Source organism: Neopelma chrysocephalum, unplaced genomic scaffold, assembly GCF_003984885.1.
Source record: "Neopelma chrysocephalum unplaced genomic scaffold, ASM398488v2 Primary Assembly neopelma1_92, whole genome shotgun sequence".
NCBI classification, from domain to species: Eukaryota; Metazoa; Chordata; class Aves; order Passeriformes; family Pipridae; genus Neopelma; species Neopelma chrysocephalum.
This window is the reverse complement of record NW_020897754.1, coordinates 549,293-573,227: the sequence shown is the minus strand read 5'-3', so window position 1 is coordinate 573,227 and position 23,935 is coordinate 549,293. Positions and strand designations below refer to the sequence as shown.

The 23,935-nt window shown below is 40.5% G+C and overlaps 1 protein-coding gene across 2 annotated transcripts in view; it reads right to left on the bottom strand.

Moving 5' to 3' along the window:
* The window catches only part of ITPR2 (inositol 1,4,5-trisphosphate receptor type 2), a 237,783-nt gene that overhangs the window by 135,183 nt on the left and 78,665 nt on the right, over positions 1-23,935 (bottom strand). For both annotated transcript variants that reach the window (XM_027693537.1, XM_027693538.1), the window contains 9 exons: positions 17,386-17,579; positions 15,546-15,678; positions 14,593-14,650; positions 12,899-13,064; positions 10,794-10,967; positions 6,093-6,182; positions 5,811-5,936; positions 4,477-4,599; positions 2,567-2,767 (listed from right to left, as the gene is read on the bottom strand). In XM_027693537.1, coding sequence (XP_027549338.1) covers positions 2,567-2,767; positions 4,477-4,599; positions 5,811-5,936; positions 6,093-6,182; positions 10,794-10,967; positions 12,899-13,064; positions 14,593-14,650; positions 15,546-15,678; positions 17,386-17,579 — 1,265 coding nt within the window. The remainder of the gene's footprint in view (positions 1-2,566; positions 2,768-4,476; positions 4,600-5,810; positions 5,937-6,092; positions 6,183-10,793; positions 10,968-12,898; positions 13,065-14,592; positions 14,651-15,545; positions 15,679-17,385; positions 17,580-23,935) is intronic.

Sequence of the window (23,935 nt, the reverse complement as noted above, 5' to 3'; positions counted from 1 at the left end):
TACTCATGACTTTTTCAGACATTTTCTGGCAATCCACAGTACAGGGAAAGTCTTTAAAGGGACAGGAGCTTGGGAAGGGGAAAGGAGACAGAACAGGGACCCATTAATTTCATTGCACTCAATGGCAAAAAAGAAAAAGGGAAAATATGAGTATTCAGAATGTTGGAAAATTGAACTAACTTTTTAATGCTGATGTTTGACATTATGCTCTTAGGACAAAATAATAATAAAAAAATCCACATTTGACCCTCTGGGAAGGTACAATCTCTGTCACTTTCTACTAAGTTGTTCATGACATTCCCATAGTATTTTCCACTTGGGTATATTTTGCACGTAGAAGACGATGACAACTTTTTCCTGGTTCCTCTAGAGTTACACTTCTATGTCAAATCCAGACCTACTCTGTACCAGTATTGCTTGACATTTATCAACGATAAATAAATATTTATCAGTGATAGGAAAAAAAAACCCCAAACCAGCAGCATTTTCTTCTACTAAAATATATTTTCAATGAGTTAAGAACTCCATGACAGTATAACAAAGGCTGGTCATTGGAGCAGGTGTTGATGCTTTGTGATATATTACTCCAGAACACTACAGGTAATAGAAAACCCTGCTGCAACATTGATCTGGTTCAACAGTAAACTCTGCTTTCCCTTCTGTAATAATGTTTGCACTGACAGGCATGGTTCTTCCAGGAACCTCAAAGCAGGCTTGTAATGAGAAAAAGTGCCCTAAGGAACCTTGCAGGTCGGTGAACATCATTACTAGCACTCCACAGACATGGAGAGCAAGGATAGGAGAACAAGTGAATAAGTCAATTTGGGAATGTTCAATGTATTTTATGACAGTGCATTTCCTAAAACATGTAAATATGGTCAGTTCATCCCTCACTCCCAGTAAACAGGGATAAGCCACAATATACTTCCTGTGGGTGAAAGAAAACACAGGAGTGGTTGAGGCATGCTGCACAGTCATATTCTGTCTTGCCTTGTGGTAAATTGTTTATGTGCCCCATCTGGAGGCACAAAAAAAGTTACACCACTTGTTTAAGGTCACAAAATCTCAGTTTTCTACTGAGGAACTGTCCTGACTCTGTGGTAAGTTCCAACCATTTGGCTACACTGTTCCCTTTGTATTGGATTGCCAGTCATGCACCATTCAAATTTCACTATTAGCATCCTTCTCTGACAAATCATAATTGCTCACCTGTAATTTCCTACTTTTTTTAAAAACAGATCTTACCCTCTTTCATCAAAATTTGCTCCCTTCCCCCAAGCAAATTCCTGCAGGACTCATGATGTGAATGACATATCCAAGTTCATTTCTACTTTCATCATGCAGCCAGCTTGAAAATGTAATATGACAATTTATCTTTGTGCTGTTGTAGGGCAACAAGAAAATATATTTAAATTGAGAAAAATCAAAAAATTTTGTTGGATGAGGAAGTAAAAACCTACAAGAAGCTTTGGTGGAAGGGGGGAAATCTAAAACCACAAATGCACAAGAACTGTTTTCAATTATGTAAATCAAAGGCTTGTAATTGATATTGCATGTTAAAACACTTCAGTCAAATTGAAAAGGTTGAGGTGGATTCCATTAAAGGTTATCCATGTAGGCTGACGCTTTATTTTCTTAATTAGAAGTTTTCCCTCTTGTTGCTGTGGAATAAAATTTCAGCAGGGCTTAGTTTTGTTCATACCACAACTAGAGCTTATCTGTGATTTCTTTGCAAAAATGACTCTCAAAAAAAAAACCAACCCACAAAACAAAACACCAAACCAACAAACACTAAACAAAAAAAGAAAAGCACTTTGTAAATTGAAGAAAAATGTTCCTTGGACTCTGATCCTACCAGGCCTTTTCACCATATTCAACTTTAACCACTGATTAATCTCATTGAACTGCTAACATAATTACAGTTAAATGCACAAGTGTCTGCAAGTTGAAGACTTCATATATCACGCTCACTATATATCAAATCCTAATTGCAGAGGAGTCAATTAGGTATTTTTCTAGGAACTTTAATGGCATAAAGATTTGTCCACAGACCACTCAGCAGAATTTATCAGATCAGACAGAATCTAGCTAGTTAAAGCTAGAGTAACTCTACTGACTCTCACGTAAATGCTCTGGAAGAAAACAAAACAAAAAAAAGGCAGAAACTAGTATCTAAAATTGTTACATGCTGAAAAAAAACGGTCTACAACAACACTATTTAGACAAATCCATAGAGGTACAAGCCTCTCTTACATGGAAAACCATGCCACAAGGTGGGTAAAAGAGACCCTAAATTACAGTACAGGAAAATGAAGGTTTATGTAACTTTGAGATTTCCATGCTACATCATCTACAAATAGACATCTCTGTATCACCATGCTAACACTCATGTTTTCTTTCTAGTAGTTATACAGATGGCCTTACAAAATTAGATCAAACTCCCAAAAACGTCTGCTAAAATATTCATTATTTGTGATACCGTTTAAAATTCTAAAGCGAGGTACCAAGAGCAAAAAAAACCAACCTCAAAATACATGAGTGATTAACATGAGAATCCTTCTCTTACCTCTGTCATTACCATGTCCTGGCATTTTTTCACATATTTGCCATCTGCTTTCACGATGGTCTGCAGGAATCGCAGGTACTCCACGTGCCGCCCGTGGGTCTCGATGCAGTGCACAAAGTGCTGCACCACCCTCTCACTGATCTCGTTACACAGGAGGTAGTTGTTCATGAAGATGTGCCTCATGGTTTCGGCTTCCAGCAGCTGGAACAGGTTAAAATCAAAACAGCATTGTAAGAAGAGCGGATTCGCTTTGGGATTGAAAGAGAAAGGCACATTGGTCAAGGGAAAATGGGAAAATCCACCAGTCACTAAGCAATGATCTTGGGGCCTAGATATCTCCACACTTCCCAAAATGGTCCTAAAGTGGACATAAACAAAACCTGTGTCCATGTGGAAGGTGAAGACACACACATAAATACACTGCTAGAGCGCTCTGTTCTCTGTGGTGATCAGTGACAGGACTCGAGGGAATGGCCTGAGGTTGTGTCAGGGGAGGTTTAGGTTGGACATTAGAAAAAGGTTCTTCCCCAGAGGGTGGTTGGGCACTGAACAGGCTCCCCAGGGCAGTGGGCACAGCACCAAGGCTGACAGAGCTCAAGGAGTGTTTGGATGATCCTCTCAGGGATGACCCTTGGGAATGGTCCTGTGCAGGGCCAGGAGCTGGACTCGATGATTCTTGTGGGTCCCTTCCAACTGGGCATATTCTGTGATTCTGTGAGTTTGGTATGCAGGAACCTGAGACCACACTCATCTCACTCACCATCAAACTTGGCATTGAGGCAACCACATGAGAGGATTAGTGGCTGTGACTCCCTCTGTGACTGACAGAGGCATTTCCAGCAGGCCGATCATTGCATGTGCAGCCTGATCACTTCCTAAGAGAACATCTCTTTCCACAGGAAATAGAGAGGGAGCCTAAGGCTGTGTGTCAGTGAGTAGCACAGAACAAGAGGAACAGATCAGTAGCAAGAGGAGATTTTGTGCATTCTTGGGGCTTTTCCTTCAAACTTGCTCTGGTTTGATCCCTTGGATTAAAGGCTCGTGAGAGTCAGGTGTGCTCCTAGAGAATCCATCTCTTTAGTGTCACCTGAAAGGAATCCACACCAAGTTTGCTCCATAATGTGGACAAAAGCACCACAACTGTGATGATGACCAGGATGATCAGGAAATCAACTTCAAAAGAACAGAGATGCAAGTGCAAGCAAGCTCCCTATTTGGCACCTGAGTGAAGTGTCTGTGTCAGACAGGATGGAATCTGGGCACTGGTCCCCACTGGGGTCAGCTCAGTGTCATGCACTAATTCCACAAAAGAGCATAAATAAAAAATAACAGAACAAATGCTTCCTAATGTACACAGGCCAGGATCTACAATCTTTATACTCACAACTCTATCTAATAAAAGCATGCTTTGCTCAGTAGATCTGCCATGGAGCACATGTCATCCTATATGAATGTATCTGCAAACACACATACATATATACACAAAGGGATTGTGACAGAAAGGTGTATTGTAAAGACAGTGATTTAATAAAAGATTGAATTTTAGATTAATTGATTCAAATGGGGGCACCACCAGCAAAAATGAATGGGTCTGATTCTGCTGTCACATGAGCTTCATGACAGCGTAGTCACAGCATCAGACTCAAGCTAAACACCATGGGATCATGTGACACATGTTCATAGATACTTCCAGTAAAGCCCACAGGTAATATTATTTTCCACTTGTAAAATGTGAACATTAAAAACAATGACATGAAGAGCAACAATAAGGGGGAGAAGAGAGATAACAGGGAGAGGAGAGAGAAGAGAGAAAACGTAACTTAATGAAATTATGTATTTAGCACTGGAATTTTTCACCAAGACAAAATTTACTTCCAGTTATAATATTCTGCTTAAAATTAAATACTTACCCCTGGAGTTAAGAACAAGTTGAGATTTTTGTGGAGGAGAACTTGATTCTGAGGATTTCCTCGACAGAAATTCTGAAGAAAAGTGTGGGCTAGATTCATAACTTCATTCATCTTTTCATCACTCTGCAGGAAGAAAAGACAAACAAAATCAGATGGGCACACCTAAAGATACTTCTTAAAACCACACAAGGTCAATTCAGCCAGGAACAAGCCAATTCTCCTGAGCCTCTGTGGGGCAGGAATTCTCCCTCTGGCAAAAGCAACTGATCTAGTTCCCTCCAGAGGCCATTAGTGGCTGTACCTTACTCTGAATCAACTTGACCGTAGGAAATCACAGGTAGGAGCACAAAACTCCAAGTAAGATTTCCTAATGCCTGGTTATAATTTCCTAGTTTAAAAAAAAAGTGCAAAGTGGTTTAATATAAAAAAAAAAAAAAGCTCTCTAGCCCACATTAATTTTAAGCTTTGGCAAAGGTTTGGCTTTTATATAGCTACATATAGAAGCAGATGTATGTGTGCATGTGTGTGCACACCTACACAGATACATATGCTCATACACGGTACTCCCACAGAAATATATGTCTATTTTATATCCCCATTTTATATTCCTCTCATGTAGTATTCTAATTATGATTTGATGAACCACCTCTATGGACAAGCACTTTGCTGATGACACCTGAACCCAGTGGTTGTATCATAACATCAGTGGGTAACACTCAGGAAAATGTAGCCCAGAAAAGGTTTTATCTTCTCTCAGTGCTTCCTGTAAGATCTAGAAAAGATCTGCTCTTTAAAAGGCTACGTAGATCATTCATTTGTACGCTCCATGCCACTAAATCAGTACAAAATCACATTATCTTGGTTAAAAAAAACCTGTAAGTGGAACTAGGTTAGAGATGTCCACCACAGAAACAAAGTTATTTCAGATTTGACCCTTGAAAACTTTTGGTCCATCTAACGTATCTACAATAGCACTTACATCAGTACCCAAGAGTGGGATTTAGATTCCCTGGCAGGAGCTCTGTTAAACCAATACTTCTCACTGTGCAGTGACTACAGATCCAAGGTTTGCCTATTATAGGAATGACAGCACCGTGACATCCAGGCACCTGAGGCAGTAAATATTAAGTTTTCAATAATACCTGTTCTGTGCAGGCAGCCATACTTAAACTGAGCCCAAACCCATTATTCTTAAGGTAGGAAATCATCATTTCGTGTTTCTACCACATTTGACCGAATTCAATTTTAAAAGATATTCACATTGATTCTCGAGCCTCTTGAGGTTTTTCTTTTATTGAGCTCATGTTCTTTACCACTAAAGTTATGAAAATAACCTTTTCATAGGGGATCTGCAGAAGGTCCAAGACCACCAAGTGGGCGCCCATATTTTTCAGCAATCGCTGCTGTTGGTTCCGACCTTTTTTATTCTGAACACACAGTTTGCTGAGTCGAATCAAAATCTACAAACAAACAAACAAACAAATAAATAAGCAGGAGAGCAAGCAAAGCACCAGCCATGTCACACAAACCCAAACAAAAACACTTTCTTTCAAAACAATTACTAAATTACTTATCAAACAAGTATGTCAAGCAAGTTTCTTGGCGGGTGTACCAACCTCTTTAACAATATTGTAGTTATTGCTTTTAATGCTGTCTATCTGGGGTTTTTTGGTCCCATCCTGGATTGGGCTCAAAATGTTTGACTCCTGTAATAAAGAGCACATGACAGGAAGAGATTTATTGCAATTTCCTCAACATGAACTAATTGTATTTAGCAACAGCCAGTGAAGAACTATTACAGCAGCTCAAAAGGAATTGATATAACACAGATAATAAAGAAAAATATTTGTTTATTCTTTATCCACTGGTCCAATGAATGAAAAGATTCACATTCAAGTCCTCCCTTTGTTTCAAATTTCCAATGCAATTTGAGGCAATTACTCTTATGATTTCATGCTTCTGATCATCCTAAACTAGAATATGTCCCTAAATCAGACTAGACATCCCAAGGAATTAAAATACTGTGAGAATATGGACCATAAGTGTATTTTAGCACTGACCACAAGTTCCAAAAATCTGTAATACATCTGGAAAGATTACAAAATCTGTGTATGTGAGCACTAAAAAATCTGGAGAAAGATTTTAAGACGACCTCTGCAGTAGGGTGGAGTTCTCAACTGTACAGGAAAAAGTAGCATGTGGAAATTAGAGATGTTCCTCCCACGAAGAGGATGCTTCCGTCCTTAGTCTCTGGATGATGCAGGAAAGGATTTAAAAACAAATAGGAACCATATGTTAAGCTGCAACATCAAGTCATGATGCCGTATGCTCTGGGCCTGGGCTCTTAGAAAGCCCCAGCTGGGTATGATAAATAAGAGAAATCAAGTCAGCAAGTATCTGCCAACACCCACACACCTTTCCATTCATGTCTCAAATCAAAACATGGAACAACATCTACACAAATAAGAATACTGGCAGCGTTGGGGTTTTTTTTCCTGCTGTCAGCTATGGTAAGCCATTCTTAACTGCAAACACAAAAATCTGAAAGATTGGCTTTTGGATGCTGAAATTATTAAGCATGAAGAAAAACTGCAGCAAATCTTGAGATTGCTTGAAAGTATAACCAGAAGGATGTAAACCAGTGGAATGGCATAAAAAAAAGAAGAAACAGGTGCACTTCTGAGCTTCATTGTGTCCTCAAACTTCCTACTGTTTTAGAGAACAGAAATCTCCTAAAACACACACGTGCACGCCAAGCTGAATGTTTGTATGTCTTGAAACCTCTCTCTGAACTTTCTTAGCTGATGGTGAAGTTGGGGAGTTCTATAAATCCCGTCTGGCCCGAATTTGCAGTGAGGTAAGAACAGCTGCACCACTTGGCCATGGGGGCTGTTTATAACAGTGTCAGCACCACTGTTTAGCGTGGTCGTGTTGATCTATGCTGCAAGAGTGGATTTTATTTGTTCAGGTTTGTTAGTATGCAGGCTGCCATCTCTCTAGCTCTTTGAATCAATACTATGCAAGATATTTCAGGCTTTTTGCTATAATTAACCACCCCCCTCCATTTTGGGACTGCAGGTTAACCAAGATTAATTTACCTGTTAGTTTTATCAGCATTCTTCCTCAATCAAAGCAGTTTTATAATCCATGTGAACTATATGTCTTATCTGGAAGTGGTGATCAGCATCAAACTGCTGAATCCATCCTTTCTCTTAACAAAATAAAAATCTGTTTATTGAACCTGTAAAAGTATGCCAGGGATGTAGTTATCAAGAGAATCACACCACTGGGATACCAAAGGCACTCATTATGCCCCATGACAGACATCCTCTGTCACACTTTTCCATAGGGGACAGGGAGGCATAGGGATCTCACTGAGAAATGTTCTCACCTGAGTACTCTACCTTTAGAAAATGGTATTTTCTGAAAAAGACTGCTTCCTCTATTCATAGAATTCCTGCGATATCACTCTGTGTCAGCCTTAGGATCCTTTCTTCCTAGTCCCCAATGGAAGCCCAGATTGCAGCTTTCAGCCCAAGCAGTTCCCTGCCACTGAAATAGTCTTCCTCATCTCAGCAGGACAGCAGTGCAAGGCACTTGTCAGTGCCCCCAGGGCAGAGCTTTGCCCTCCACAGGCTGTATTTACTTATTTACTGTATTTACTTGAACTTCCTCAGTGAAGGGTGAAGATGAGAAGCCCCACAAATGCCACTGCACTGCATTCCAGCTTCACCCAAAAGCACTTTCACTGAGCCTATTTCTCCTCCTCAGAGCTGTGTTTCTGGTGCCACACCACCAATTCATCCTCCAGGGACAGGACAATAAAGATCACACTTTCCATAGTCCACGGTGTCCATACAGACTCAGAACACCCTTATCCCACCCTTAGAGAGAACAAAGTGAACAAGCTTTATCTGCTTTGCCCTTCTCAAACAAGGCTCAGTTACATGAGACCAATTTCAGCATTTCTTCCTAATCTAATACAGTGTCCAATTTATGTCTGACCTAACTCCAAGCACTCTTTCCTAGAACTCTGCTCTCCAGTTTCTGTCAAGACAGTCCGGCATGGATGCAAGATGTGCCATTTTTCCTGTGGAGAACTCTGGATACTTTTGGAAGAATAAGGCCTTTTTGCTACAAATCCCATTTCTGGAGTCATATGACTACAAAAAAAAAATAATAATAGTACTACAGGTTATGATAGAAAGGTGGAAACAGTTACCCAGAAAGACTCAGAAGCCCAAAGGCAAAAAATATTTATATTTTATAACTGTCATGTACATCTATCAATGTGCTTTGGTGAGGACAGAAACTTATGCTTAACATTAATTGAATGTCATTTGAGCCCTTTTGTGCAATTTAATGTTGCTTGGGAAAAATTAAGCACAGGGAAATGAAGCACATTCCCTAAAGACCATGAGGTTCATCCAGCTCAGTGCTGAATGCCCAGCATCCAGTCCAAGAAAGCATGGATCTCATGGGATTTTTATCTGCTTGAAGCCAAGCCACCTGCTTCACACGTTGTAGATTATGAGTAACACGTCACCTTTAACATCTGGCTTAAGATCTCGAAGAGAATAATGACTATCTAACATATTTTTTTTTGCATGGTAAAAACATTTGCTGACTGTTAAAGAATAGTTTAAAGGGGAAAAAAAATAAGGGACAAGATTCTGAGCTATTGTAATCTTGCACAGCTCTCAGGGAATTACCACCAGATGATTTAACCAGCAGATTACGTATTACTGTTCTGATACAATAATCTCTCTGATCTGCCAGAGATATTATTGTGCATCTACTGGAGCACTGCTAATCCACACAGACCCGGGGATGACTCCTGAGGAAAAAACACTGAAAATATCCCATTGAGAGATGCCTCTGTTTCAAGCACACTGCTTGAAACAATCCCTCTTCCTGGAGTTTCTCTGCTATCAAGACTATCCATAGGAATAAAGAGGATCTTATTACACTTTTAGAATGTATTATAGCTAAATAACCTTATAATCCTGATGCAATTCTGCATCCTGTTTCCCCATTACCTTTCCCATTCATTAAATACATAAGGAAGATTTCTTTTCCTGCTAGAGCTATGCTCAAGGAAAGAAAGTAGGAAATCCTACATACTTAAGCTCATAAAGCCCAGATTCCTTCCTAGTTCTGACACCACTAAATTCAGCTAAGTTAGATCAGAGAAAGAGTAAGACATACACTGCCACAAGAAATTGTTAGTCTTTCTTGAAGTGTTGGATTTTTCCCCACATGAAGCCACCAAAAATCTGCTTTCCCATCTAAAAGGCCAAGTGTAGTCACAGATATCTACAAACATCTTGTCTCTTCTTGGTGGCTCCACCTTTTCCTCAGTGTGTGGCCTCCACAATGCTGCATACTCTCCACTTGGCTTCCTACTAAGCTTCCCCTAGTGTCTTCCTTATCCATTTTTCTTGACACCAGGGAAGATTCTACCATGGAAGAGAAAAAGGAGAGTGCTCTGTCAGAAACCGCAGTTGTTCATCTCTCCCCACTTCCTCTGATGAAAACGGAAAAGTGGGAATAAATATTGGTGGGAAAGCCTGCTCTATCTACTGTTATGCCACAAAACTCAATTACAGCAAGTCCTGCAACACTCTGTGTTTTCTTAAAGACTCACACTGGAGTTAAGTATTACTCTTACATGAGTAAGTGATTACATTATGGCCTCAGTTTTCACTGAAAAACAAAATTAAAAAAACCCAAGGAAATTTTAAGAAAAAAAAAACAGGTATTCATGGTCCCAGATCAAGTTCTACAGCTTCTCAATTCACAGTATATCCTGAGAGTGCGGTATGACAAGGGCCAAAGAAACCAAAACATTACTTCACCCACAAAATCTCAACACTCTTAGGTCAAGTCTTATGTTTGGTGAAGAGTGGAATTACTTGTGATGTTTGAAAACATGGGGTTGACTGTTCTCATCTCCCTTAGGTGCAGGACACTCTCCTCCTTCTTTCTCCCAGCAAACCAACCCATCTGCCAACATGTGATCCCTAAATTGCTTCCCTGGCTATGGAGTGTCGCCACATATTGTGGTTTGCTCCCTTTTCCACAAAGGAAGTCAGCTCTGGGACATAAGAACACAGTTACTGAAAACAGCAGGAAAGAATATTGCACACACTGATAAAAGAGGTTTTATTTCCTTTTCTGCCTATTCCTAAAGCTCAGTCAGAATCCTGCACATTCTCACTTTGCTACTTTGGTTAACCAGACCACAGTTTTGCAGCTGTTCATGCAACTACCCATCAATATTGAAACAACTCTGACAGCAAAGGCTTTAAACCCACCTCCAGTGGCTCCTCTCCCCCTTTGGTCTGATTGTCGCCCACCTCTCCACTCTCATAATTGCTGCTCTTCTCAACCCACAATTCCGATTTTTCCACAGTCAGACGGAGCTGATCAAGATCAGCCTTGATTTGCTTGTAGTTATCCACATCTTGATTGGACACCAGCAACTGAACCTGGAAACAGAGACAATTGGAAAGCTATTACAGCACCAGCACTTATGCCTGGGTAATTTGCTCAACAGTTCCCTTTCTAAGCCTCTCTTTTCAGGTGTTTTATGCAACCTCCTCTATGAAATAGAAACATGGCACACACGGGTTTTTGTCCCCCATTCACCCAAAACCTTCAGCAGAACCAGAGACTGGAGTTTCCCAAAACAGGATAGTTATAACATTCACGACATTCTCTCACCTTCTTTAATACACTGCAAAACATTTTCAGCACAAGCAGTTTACAAGCTCAGAGCAAGCTCTGATGCACTGATTATGATCCTCACAGCATTAAAACAATAGTTACATGCTATTAAAGCCTCTACCATTAGAAATAGCTAATCCTGCAGCACAGTACTTCAGAAGAAAAAGACCAAAAAAGGATGATTGGACAAGGAATCAGGGCATCCAAAGAAAAGTCAGAATGGCCAGCAACTTAAATGATCACCTACATCACCATGATCAAATATTGAAAAATAACTGTTAGACCACAGTAGAAAAACTTATTTCAATACAGCTGACAAACTGACTTCCAGGTTCATGTAATTTCTCACCATCTGAGTGGTTGCCTCTAAGATTAATCTCATTTTTACCTTTTATTTTTGTAATGCTCAAGTTATCTGGGTTTTGTCACTTATTTGCAGCTCTTGATGCAGCATGACCTACACATTTTCTTTCTTTGGAACGCTCTCTGTTGCACCAAGATTATTAATGAAGATAATATTCAAAAAAACTAACAACAATCTTTACAGTAAATCAATAAACACTATTAAGAAATCATACTTATGTAAAAGATTAAGGTCACATGGTGAACAAGAACACTGATAGGTATATTTAAAAAAAAAAACCCACAGCATTACATGCAGGCAGATATTCACTATTGTGTAACAAAGTTTTCATCATCATCTCTCTTGGTTTGGCAAAACCTTATTATTTTAGAGAATTTATGAATGCTGCTCATCTGCAGACATTCATATTTCATGTTCACTGCAGGGTTTTTTTGTGTATTTCTCAATTAGCCTTTTCCTTTACAAAAACATGTTAAGCAACTCAGTCCTTGCTTACCTGGGAATAAGAACTATTTATGCCACTAACTAGCAAGGCCTAACTTTAAATATCTGGTGGGAGGCCATTATGCTCCACAACAAAAACATTAAACAAAAGCTTTTCAGGTCTGTATCATTCATCTACTTTTAAACAAGAGGAACTTCTTACATAACGATGAGACAACAGGCTATCAAGCTCCTGAAATAAGCATCAGATGGTCTTATCAACATATGTTCTGAAGGGTTACGTAACAGAGATGTCTCTGTCACCCAGCCCCATGACATCAGATCTCCCCATCCTAATCCCCTGACACATGGAGCCTGCACATGCACCATTATCAAAGGGGGAGAATAAAAGCTGGAAACAGGCTCGGCTCTATTACTGCCTTCCTGTTATTTGGGCATACCTCTATCAGATGGCAGAGCACGGTGCAAAGACACCTGAATTAGAGCTAGAAACACCACATGGATAACAAAAGAGCTTTATCCCCAGCCTAAGCAGCCCTGAGGACGGGAAAGTCTTACTGCCAACACCTGTGCCCTGCTTGCCACACACGAGGCACTGACTCTGTCCCTGAGGGATCACTACATCGTGTGAGATGCTCACCACAGACCTGCATTTTCCCTAGTGGATTCAATGCCAGAAATAACTATTTCTGGGTGCACAGAAAGAACTATTTCTGGGTGCACAACTCTAATATACACCAGCACATATATAGCCAAAGAAGTCTGCTGATACTGGACCTCTAAGGAAACTACGCCATCATGCAACAACCAGCAGTTTAGGTGGCAAAGCTTTGGAAAGACTCCCTGCATTCCCGTTTCCTGGAATAACACTGTGCTCATCCATACCTGTTTAAATGCTTGCAGAACTTCTGCTCTCTGGCTGAAGTGCTTAAATAGGAGGTGCAGAGCACCTGAGAGCAGCGGAGGGTAGTCGTGCATGATGAGGTGAATGAGGACCCGCAAGAAAGTTCTGCCCCCTTCATCGTCCAGCTGAACTGCATTCTTCTCTTTTCTGCAAGAAAAACGAGGGGGAAAAGCACCCAATAAAGTAAAATAAATCAGAAAAAATTAAAGCCTTATACATAAATATCCCTGTATACACAACCTTCATTTGACAGAGCTCTTAAAATCAAATGAAATCCGCTGCAGGAAGGAAATTATAAATATCACTTTAACATATTTTATAAGGACTTGAATCTTGCAGTTATGTGCTGTTGCAGCAATCTTGTAGCAGAATGGACACTATGGAATGCAAGGAAGTATATGTGAAATGTGTCAAATATTGTGATTAAATCCATATTGCAAAAACATTAATTTACGTTTTGGGTAAGTTGTGCCAAGCTCATCCCCAGTCCAAATTAAATGAAGTAAACTGCATTTCACAAGAGATTAATTTGACCCTTTTCTTTTCACTCCTTCCTTTTTCAGCTGCTATTAAAATTTCATTTAAGAAAAAAATAAGATCAAAAATAGCAAGAATTGCCAAAAGCATCATATTTCTGGAATCATATTCATAAAGTGAAACGGCAGAAAGCAGATTAACACTTAACATATCAAAGCAGAAGTAATGTTTCCAAGAAACCATTCGGTCCCTCTGTTCATTTTAAAGATGCAGATGCCAAAGGCTGTGTGTTGTTTTACATTATGGGAGTTCAGGGAGAGGACTTGAAGGCATTGCTTCTGCTGGTAAAGATTGAGAAGGCATAAGAGACTGAGAGAGGAAAGATCAGAGTGCCCACATTGCAGATCCTTCTCCCTAGCTCCAAGAAAAACTTTAAAGTCTATGGCCTTGTCTACATGGAATTAATTTTTACTGGTATAATTATACTCATAAAATTAAACCAATATAGTGATAATGGTAATAACTCTCCAGTGTGAGTGTTTTCCATGCTTTTTTTTCCCCCCCCGTTCACAGTGTAGCTGAAATCTCTTCCCAAACTCTGCAAGCATAACTTGTGATGTACAGGCCTCTGGTGGTCCTGAAACTCATGGCAAGCGGTCCACTCCTAATTTGAGGAGTCATTGGAAAGAGATTATTGTTGACATAATTTTTTAAATAGGTTCAAACAAAAAGTGCAATTACTACATGTTTAGGAGAAAAACTGAGGGTCAGCAGTAACCTACTGATCCAAGAAATTTGGGGCTACAGCCAGAAGGTGTACTAGGAAAAAAAAGGCTTTCTTTAGGAGCACCTGTGTGAGGCATTATAAGATAAAAAAATAATTACTGTGTTTTAGCCCATACTCCTGTACACCATTTCCCAGTTGCCTTTGGGAACATGGCAAAAAACTTTCTACCAACTCTCTTACAATTAAGAGGATGGTCATTTCCAATCCCACAGCCATCCAGACCAACTGAGCTGTTTCCTTCTTTGAAATCCAGGTCTTTTCTGTCTACGTATAGGTTATACAATAACAAACAGGCAAAGGCAGAGAAAGGGGTGTGAAAACAGGCACAGAATAAACAGAGGCTGTCCATGAGAAATACCAACATGAACAAACAGATATATACACACAGAGGTAGAGCTTCAGAGAATGTACCTGCCAGCAAACATGGTTTCAGCTTGAGCTGCAATTTCATCTATGTCAGGAACAATTGCTGGGGGAAAAAAAAATCAAAATAAAAATTAAAAAAAAAAAAAGCCAGTGATCACTGTTTAATCTATTCCAAATGGAACTCTGTTCCTCTTTAAAGCAGATGGGATGAAGTAAAGGTCTAACTAGTCGTTCCTCAACTAGGCAAAATTCGCTGTCTGCAAGAGTAGCAGGGAAGAAACAGGACATGGGGCAGAGTTAAATTTCGTTTTACTGTTACTGAGGAAGAGCCAAATTGTAGAGATGAACCAAAGCCACATGGTGCTAAGAGCTGTACTAACCGCCAGCAGCGAGCCACAAATGACAGAGATTATTAAAACTTATACATTTTTTGTTAGATAAGCCAACCCCTCTAAAGTACATACATGAATAGAATATTTATCATAAACCAAATCATTTACCACACTGACATTTTCCTTTAGAATACCTTTAATATAACTTACTACCCTGTATTACATATGTGCCCACCTCCAATTAGAGCAATTCTCCCCTACTTCCAGGTGTTCACACAGACCTTTTCAGCACTTCCATGAGCATGGGAAGGCTCCCTGAAAAGTCACTTCATTCCTGTACCACATTCACCTCACTTAAATCTGTCCTCATCCAACCCCAACCATTCTCCCTGATCTACCCTCCACTCCATTTGTCATTGTGCAGTGTTTTGGGAAGAGCACAAATAAGAGAACAAAATGTCACAATGGGAAAAAGGAATCACATTTTTGTTAGAGGAGGAGAGGCCAGCAAAAATCTTATTTTCATGGAATTCCTTAAAATTTTCTTTTTTCCACAAGCTTTTCCACTTCAAGCAGCATGAGTCTTTCTGGTGTCATTAAACTCATTTTTTGCAGTCTAATTCTACATGGAATTATTTTACACTGTAACACAACAGCAATATTTACCTGAGGCAGTCCCTGGTGTGTCAGGTGGGGATGTTGTGGAGCAATCAACATTTTCATTGTTTTCCCCAAACTCTCTCTTATAGATAGACAGCATGTAGGATATTCTATAGTCCAGTCTGACACTGAGAATAAACTATAAGGGGAAAAAAAAAAAAGAAGTTTTAAAAAAGACTTTTCTTCTGTCAATCCATGTTGACACCAATTATTTCACATTTCAGCTGCACTTCCAATGCCCCATGAAGACAAGAAGTGGGGCAGAGAGCAAAGACAGGCTCCAGGCTCACCCTCCCAGTTGCCTGACAGCTGCCCTTCTGTTGCTCAGCTGTGGAAATGGAAAGCCATACAGGAAAAATCCTAATTCAGAGCTGGAAGTGCTACTTTCATATGGTAAAAGCGAGGCAAATAGCCAGGCTGGAAACACTAACACCAATTTAAGTCACTTGGAGAACTGACTGTCCATCAACTGACTTCCAGTGTATCCCACAGGGATGCTCCCTGCCCACAGGAACTGCAAGCTCACAATCAAACAGCTTAAAGAGCATTTAACATATTTTATAACCAGTGGAGATGAAAGCACATGTTTCTTTACCACGGCTGAGGCAACAGGTCATCTGAAAGGTGACAAATGGTGGCAACCTGTTTCTTTGGTTTATAACCAAACACACTTCCCAGACCCACTGCAATAGGACTTGTTTATTTTCCATGATTAAGTTACCCTGTAATTGTACAAGTAAGATTTTTAAAACTAAGAATTTTCCAAGTCCACACATAGTTAACTAAGTCTCTCAGGCCATCTGTTTAATTCTGGCTGAGGGCAGAATGGAAACTCGTAAGTAAAAAAGCCTTTACTTAAAGCAATAGGAGGATAGATTGGGAATTAAATTATTATAAACTGAAATATTTCTTAGATAGAATAGCTTTAATCACCATTGTACTAGCTATGAATGACAATACAATAAATCTAAAATATTCTTTAGAGTAATAATGAATGGTAACATGATTTAAATTAATCCTCCTTCATTGCATATTAAAGGAAACTGAATTATTTTGTATTTCTTGTGAACTAGGATCATATATATGCACATTTACTGTGATTTACCCAGCATATGAAAACTTGCTAATGTACAGTAATTTGACCATGTGACTAAAATCCATAACCAGCAAACCACAGGTTAAGTAACAAATTAGGATTAAACGCTCTCCAATCCTAGGTGCTCTTGCACTGAATGTGCTGTGGAAAAGGAAAGGATGAGACAGAATGTGATTCTCTCAGGGAGTGCACAGGACAAGGTCCTGGAATCATCCTCCCGGGCATCAATCAGTAGAGCAAGGCAGTAAGGAGAGAAATTCAGTCATAGAAGCAAATGAAAATGAGAAGCAATAGAGAAGACTGGTATTATTTAGGTGATTACTTCATAACGCTGTCCTTCACTGTAAATTTTAAACTAAAGGAGCCCTGGAATCAAAGAAGGCAGTACTGAGGATACTCTAACAATTGAGAGCCTTTCAGATGAGAAGTAATGAAGTAATCTAAATCACCTATGGGAAGTCAGAACCAATGGGCTCCTTCAAAGGTGAAAATGGTACCAACAGATCCACAGGACTTATAGAAAACACTGAAACATTCCTTCAGGGCACAAGTAGGGAACTGCCCAAGGCAGAAACTGGGATTTGATACACAAAGCAAATGTGTGCTGTTCACACAGAGGAGTATTCTTCCTCATACCAAAGAGTTATTTTTACAGTGAACAGCCCAGTGAATAGCAAGAATTTGCCATTATGTGAATAAGTCAAGACCTGTGAAATGTTTGCTATGCAACATTTCACCAATCATTATTACCTGCAAAATCTCAATGATTTTCAGTTTGGTGTCCATTACTATCACATCTTCACTGTCTGCAGGGCTGGCTTGCTTGCTTGGGTGAATGCTTGGCTGTATATCAGGGGTGCTGATGGGAAACACAGACCCTCTGCTCAGCACCATCTGGGTCATCATCTCTCCTACCCCATGGATGGTCCTCATAACGTTGTTTCCTATGCATTAAGCAAAAATATATATATTTGCCATGAGTATATCACACACATCCCCATGTCATCAAACCCCCTTCCAGTCTCAACAGGCATACTGAATAAGAACTCCTCAATTCCTGATCAAACTCAGGAGAAGGAATTAATTCAAATTACCCAGGGGTTTAGGGACAAATTTCCTACACTGATTTTCCGAGGTGACATTTCTTACAGGTGTGATTCTTTCCAGGTCAGCAGGTGGAAAATATGCCAAAATATTTCCAGAGCTCTGTTAACATGTTCAATAAATCATAAAAAGTAGAGCTAAAGAAATCTTAGTAGTTCACCTAATCCATTCCTTTTGCCTGAAGGTATATTACCTACATCTAAGATAATAACTTAGAGAAGTTTGTTTAACCCATTTTTAAGAATAATTAAGTAGTCCCAGGAGAATGCCAGGCTTGAAGGCTGTCCTGAAGGTCAAACTAGTATCTGTAATCACAGTGCCCTTCAAAAGTCAGTCATATATGAGGGAAAAAGTTATTTTATGCTCATGTGGCAGAAACTTTATCCAGTCTAGTTGCAATGGTACCTATCACTGATGCTGGTTCAGCAAAATTTACCAAGAAATACCTCTGTTCCCACAGATTATACTGGTCTTTATAGTGAATTTTGATGTGAAAAGCATCTCAGTGAATCGATAACTATCTTCTAACAAAGGTGGGGAGAAGAATGAATGAGAATATTGCACTACCTACCTACATGAATTATATTCCTTTCTTGCAAAGCACAGATAGGAATGAATGGAGGGAAGGAAGGGAAGGACAGCATCTCTTCACAGAAAGAGTGCCAAGACCTAGATTACACCAAAGAAAAGACTGAAGGAAATGGATCTTTGCTGAGAGAAGCCTGAATAGTTCTTGTATGTCTTTTAGTACACTTTAATGACCATGCCATGGACAAGCTTTACTCCCACTGAAGAGACCCTCTTCCCAGACAATCTGCTGTAAAAGCCAAAGCTCTATTTTATTTTTGTTGGCAATATCCTCCTCTTATGCCCTTCTTTCTTCAATCCACAGAGCTCAAGTACTGCACGCAGGGAAAGAGGATGACTTCAGCCCTGACTTTAAAAGGACAAGGCACAAAGAATTCGCTTTTTCAAAGTGAATGAGGCAGATTAGTGTCAGGTTTGAGGTCCCATTCAGCATCTGGTCTGGTGTGCAATCACTCTGAATTGGTCTTTTGAAAATAACACTTCGAGTCCCTACAAAGGAGAGGAGGAAATGTATTTCTGAGTTTGCATGATGTCAGGAAAAAGAAGCTAGAGTCAAACTAAGGGCTGGGTCCTCACTTTAGGCAGGCACAGAAAGTTCTAACTGCTTACACCAGCATAAAGTAAGTAAAATCATTCCAAATACCCTTCTTGTGGCAAAATGAAAACAGTACATTTTCCTTTCATATCAAATAAAACAGTTTGGGAATAACAGAGTATGGATATATCTTTCTCTCCCACTCCCCAATCCCTTTTTCCCAGTGTGCTAAACATTTATTTGCATTGACCACCACTCAGTACACCTGTGTAAAGCTACAGGCCCAAGCAGAGGACCTTCAACCCTTCAAGTACCTTCAGTTAAACTGACTTTCTGCATCTACTTAATCTTCAAACAACAATAAATAACATTATTCGTTTCATCCTGTCCTTGATGCTGATGTCCATCACAAGACCTGTAGATTGCATAGGTGCTTCATGGCCTGTAATACCCCTGGCTTTACATCTCAGTTGAGAAGTCATCACAACATGGTTTCAAAAGAAGACCTTTCCCTCTATATAAATAGAGGGTATTTGGAACACTGAGGAATTCTTTATTAAATATCTTCACTCAATGGGGTAAATGATAATTAAACCACTTAAGTCTAAGACAAGTCCAGAAGATATTTTTTCAAAAACTAGATAAAACTGCAGTTTGTCCTAAATGAGGCAGAAGAATTCCACTTTATCTTGTAAAGCTCCTGCTCACCCTTTAAGACTGAAGTCTGTTTGGTGTAAAGTTAACAAAGAACTTTGTGTCTTTTGGATAAGGAGTCAAACAACATCTTGGGTGGACCTCAAATTCCTGGAGAAAGCAAGCTGGGATTTTGTCTAGAGCACACATCTGGCTTATTTTCTCAGCTGTCACTGGGGTGCTGCACAGGCATGGCAGGGAAGGGGACTGAACTCTCTCCATGACCACGGAATTAGCCACTCTCTCTGCATTTCAGGATGACCCCCATAAATGAGGAGACCACTTGCTCCGCCTCTAAAGAGGACAGTAAGAGACCTGAAATAACAAAGACTGTGAGGCACTAAATGTAATATTGGAGCCTAGAAAAGCACCTAGGAGATAGAAACAAATTACTGCTGTCCATTCCCCTTAGCCACAGAACACCAGTGGCCAAAGATGGTACAAACCAGTGCAAATCCCAACAGCCTCGTTAATAAGGATAAACCTCTGTCCACAACATTCCTTTACTGCTGACCTTCATGCAACTGATTCTCAACAAACAGAAGCAGGAAAGCAAGGGATGATTAAGGTGGTGCTTATTATCCCTGCTATTTCAAATTGTAGTTCATTAATGCATAGGAAGGGATTCCAGTGAGAGAAAAGTCTACTTAATCCAGTTCACTATTTACAGCTGAAACGGGTCGTGGCTCAATACCGCATGATTTCTGTCAACAGCAGTGAGACAAGGTGTCAGGAGTACATCCATCTTCAAAAACTTTCTAACTAACTGCTTGGTTCTGACTATAATTTTCAACTAATTCAGAGCAGGCTTGGGGAGAACACTCCCAGAGCTGAAATGCTACAGCAACTGGAGCAATTCAGTATTTCTTTTCAGGAAAGGTATTTTAGCAACCGTGTTTTGTAGGGTGCTGATGAAATGTAACCATCTCTAAGGAGCAGACAGCAGTCAACCAGCACATTCAGGGCTGGCAGTGAGGCAGCTGATGTGTCTCAACACTGAGAAGAACTGCTCTACTCTATGAAAGAAGCCATGGGGATCATTCATGGACATAAAGAGTGGGCAGTAGCTTCTCTTCCAAAAGACCCCCCCAGTAATCAGTGTTCACAGTGCTCAGTGTTATCTGTCCAGCCTTGCAAGTCTAGACTGAGTTAAGCATGGATTTAAATCTGTCACTCACAAACATGAGGGCCCACAGCAGTCTTGCTAGTGAGCTGCTTCTCCTTGCTATGCTTTTGTGTCCTCTTGGCTTTAATACAGTTATCTCAGCAGGGAAGGGTGTGTGTGTCTGAGGTAAGGCACACAGGAAGGTTACTGAGGCTTAAAGAGTGACTGACGATGTCAGCTAAGCCTGCAACAATGCAAGACAAAATACACTGGCTCAATAAAAGAGATTTAAGTTCTTAGTACATATGCACACAATGACTAAAATAAGGGAGCCCTGATCTTAGTCAAAGCTCCAAAGTGCTTCCTGAATACCAATGACCAAAGAAAAATTAACTTACTGCCTCAGCTGGTTAACTGAGCTAAATCAGGAGAGAGAGTAAGCAGATGAGAACCCTGATTACTTCTGTGTGCACTTTGCCAGAGAAGCCTGAGCTGTGCCTTCATGTGGGACTGCCACCCTCAACCTGCTGATCTCAGCTTTTGTTGTTTGCTTTGAGGTCAAGGTATTAACGTTTATATAAGTCTGTGAAGCATGGCAGGGAGACAATGGTCATTGCAATGTCACAATGTTGGTGTGTGCAACCAACCACCTCCCTCACTGGCAAACCACTGCAGAATTGCTCAGAGCTGTGACTGACCAACAGAGGAAAACAACGCAAGGCAACCTCCATGGATCTTTTTTCCAATTTTCCCTTCCCCTCTGCCAAGACAAGCCAGATGCCAAGAGCCTTCCCTAAGCAGTGGACCCATTAGGAAGGTCTCCTGTTGAATGTACAGTCTCACAAGGTCAGTCATAAAGAAATCACTATGCACAAGTGGTAATTTAAAGGAGCTGCAGATTGGCAGACACTGAAAGAACAGGAAAGAAGAGAATGCTTGTCATATTTTGAAAAGACAACTGTGCATCTCCTTTTCATTACTTTTTATTACGGTGATCACAACTTCCTAATGAGTATCAGTTTCTGTCACAAAACTGTAGCACATAATCTCATACAATTTGGCACGATTGACAACACAACGACCTCTCTGAGAAGAAAGGCTTTTCAGAGAAGTCAATTATGGGAAAAAAATAGCAACCACCCAAGTAATCGAAACAGTGGATAATTTGACACTTCATTTTCTACATAAACATATTTTCTTGATAAGTCATTTACTGGTTGCAAAAAATTCTAAAAGCAGAATAGAAAAGTAAACAACAATCTGCTATGCAATGCAGCATGGATGGTAAGTGACAAAATACCATATTCAGTAGGAAAAACAACTGTCAAAGGCAGCTGGCGATCCATGCCTTTTCTTCAAATTGTTCCCAGTCAATTGCTGTGCAGAATCCTCAGTTTGGGCTCCAGGACCCACAGAATTTGGGGTATTTCACACAAAGTGCAGAGAACTGTGCAGTAGGTTCTTGCTCACATTGCTGTTCAGTCTTCCTCAACACAGAGGGGTCAAAGATGGATTCCCAGGACTCAGTTTTCAAAACTGCCCAGCTGTTTTTAGCTTGAACAGTTTTCCACAGTGCTCATCTCCCTCCTCAGAATTTTGAAAAGTGCCTATATTTTCGAAAAGATTTTAACACTCAGCAGCTTCATTAGGGATGGGAAAAGCTGGATGTTCAATGCTTCTGGAAAGTAAGTACCTACATTGGAGCTGCCATAGAAAATCAGAGACTATAGGGTTTGGGTTGGAAGTGACCTTAAAGATCACCTTGTTCCAACCCCCTGCCATGGGCAGGGACACCTTCCACTAGCCCAGGTTGCTCCCAGCCCCATCCAACATGGCCTTGGACACTTCCAGGGATGGGGCAGCCACAGCTTCTCTTGGCAACCTGTGCCAGGGCCTCCCCACCCTCCCAGGGAAGAATTTCTGCCCACATTGCTTTGGGTGCAGCCCAGCACATGGGGGGTTTCTGGGTGCCAGCGCACATGGCCGGGTCATGCTGAGGTCCTGAAGGCCTCCTTCCCCATCCACCAACCAAGTCCCAAAGCCTTCCCAGTCCTCCTCAGCCAGTCCCACTTTTCCCCACGAATTTCACTTTTACCCACTGTAGCTCTGGTGAGGCAAACCTGAATTTTGCCAGTGTCCTGGGGGAGATTTAGGCTGGTTTCCAAGCTTACTACCACATTAGGAGAGAGATTTTGCCATGATGCTGAAAGTCCAAAATTTTACCATCATCAAAGTGAGTTTTCAGCAGAAAACTGGTTCAGGTTGTCTCAACCCATGTGCCAGTGTGTGTTCAACCAGGTTTTAAGGCAGTACTTAGAACAGCAAGACTCCAAGCAGCCTTGGCTTTGTGGCTTTCAGTCAGACCTAAACTATTGCTCCACCACAAGCTTCCTAAAGCTTCAGTGTCATCCTAAAGCACACAACACCACCAGTCCTTGGGGATCCTCCAGCAGGGAACAGTGTGTGCAGTAATGTCTGGTTACCAAGGGCAAAATTAAAAACCCTGTGGCAGCTTTAGCTCGACATTTCTTTGCCTCTGCTGATTTGGCTGCATTGCTTCATGCAGTTTAATTTTTCTGCATGAAAAGTTACAGCCATTTTTAAGACATATAATAACCATACTTCAGCACCTAAAGGAACACATTTTATTTCAAACCCTTTAGAGCTGTATATTATTTGCCAGAAGCACTAAGCCTTACAGCTCTGTTTGTGAAAGAGGTATTAATTTTTACAGGTTTTCTACAGAATTTGTTCATAAAGATTTCAGAACCTACCATAAACAGGCCAAGAATCACACTTTATGTCTTCACTAAACCATTTTTCATCGCTTAATAACTAGCTGACCCTCAAGTAAGCCTCCCAGAAAACCTAATGCATGGCATTAAGGGCACATGGTGAGGTGTCACTTCTACATTTTATAGTCCTCAGAAATAATGAGGCAAAACAAAGGAAAAACTACAGTATGCAATGCACATACATTTGCTACCCACCCCTTGAGGGCTTCTGGCCTCTCCAGCCTCCACTGACCTGCCTTCCCTTCTTGTATACAAATTCACTGCTGCCCAGCCATGGTGAAACTCCACCAAACTTCACCTCCTCCTGACATTCTGCAGGTTCTGTTGATTTTGCCCATCCCCAAAACCACAAAGCAGTGTCAAGCATGGCTTTTATGCCACGGACATTAGGCAAAGGAAAAATACCAACATCCATCACCGTGCCAGCCTTGAAGGTAAAAAGCATCATGGGAATCAAGCCTTCTAGCTGAGCTACATCTG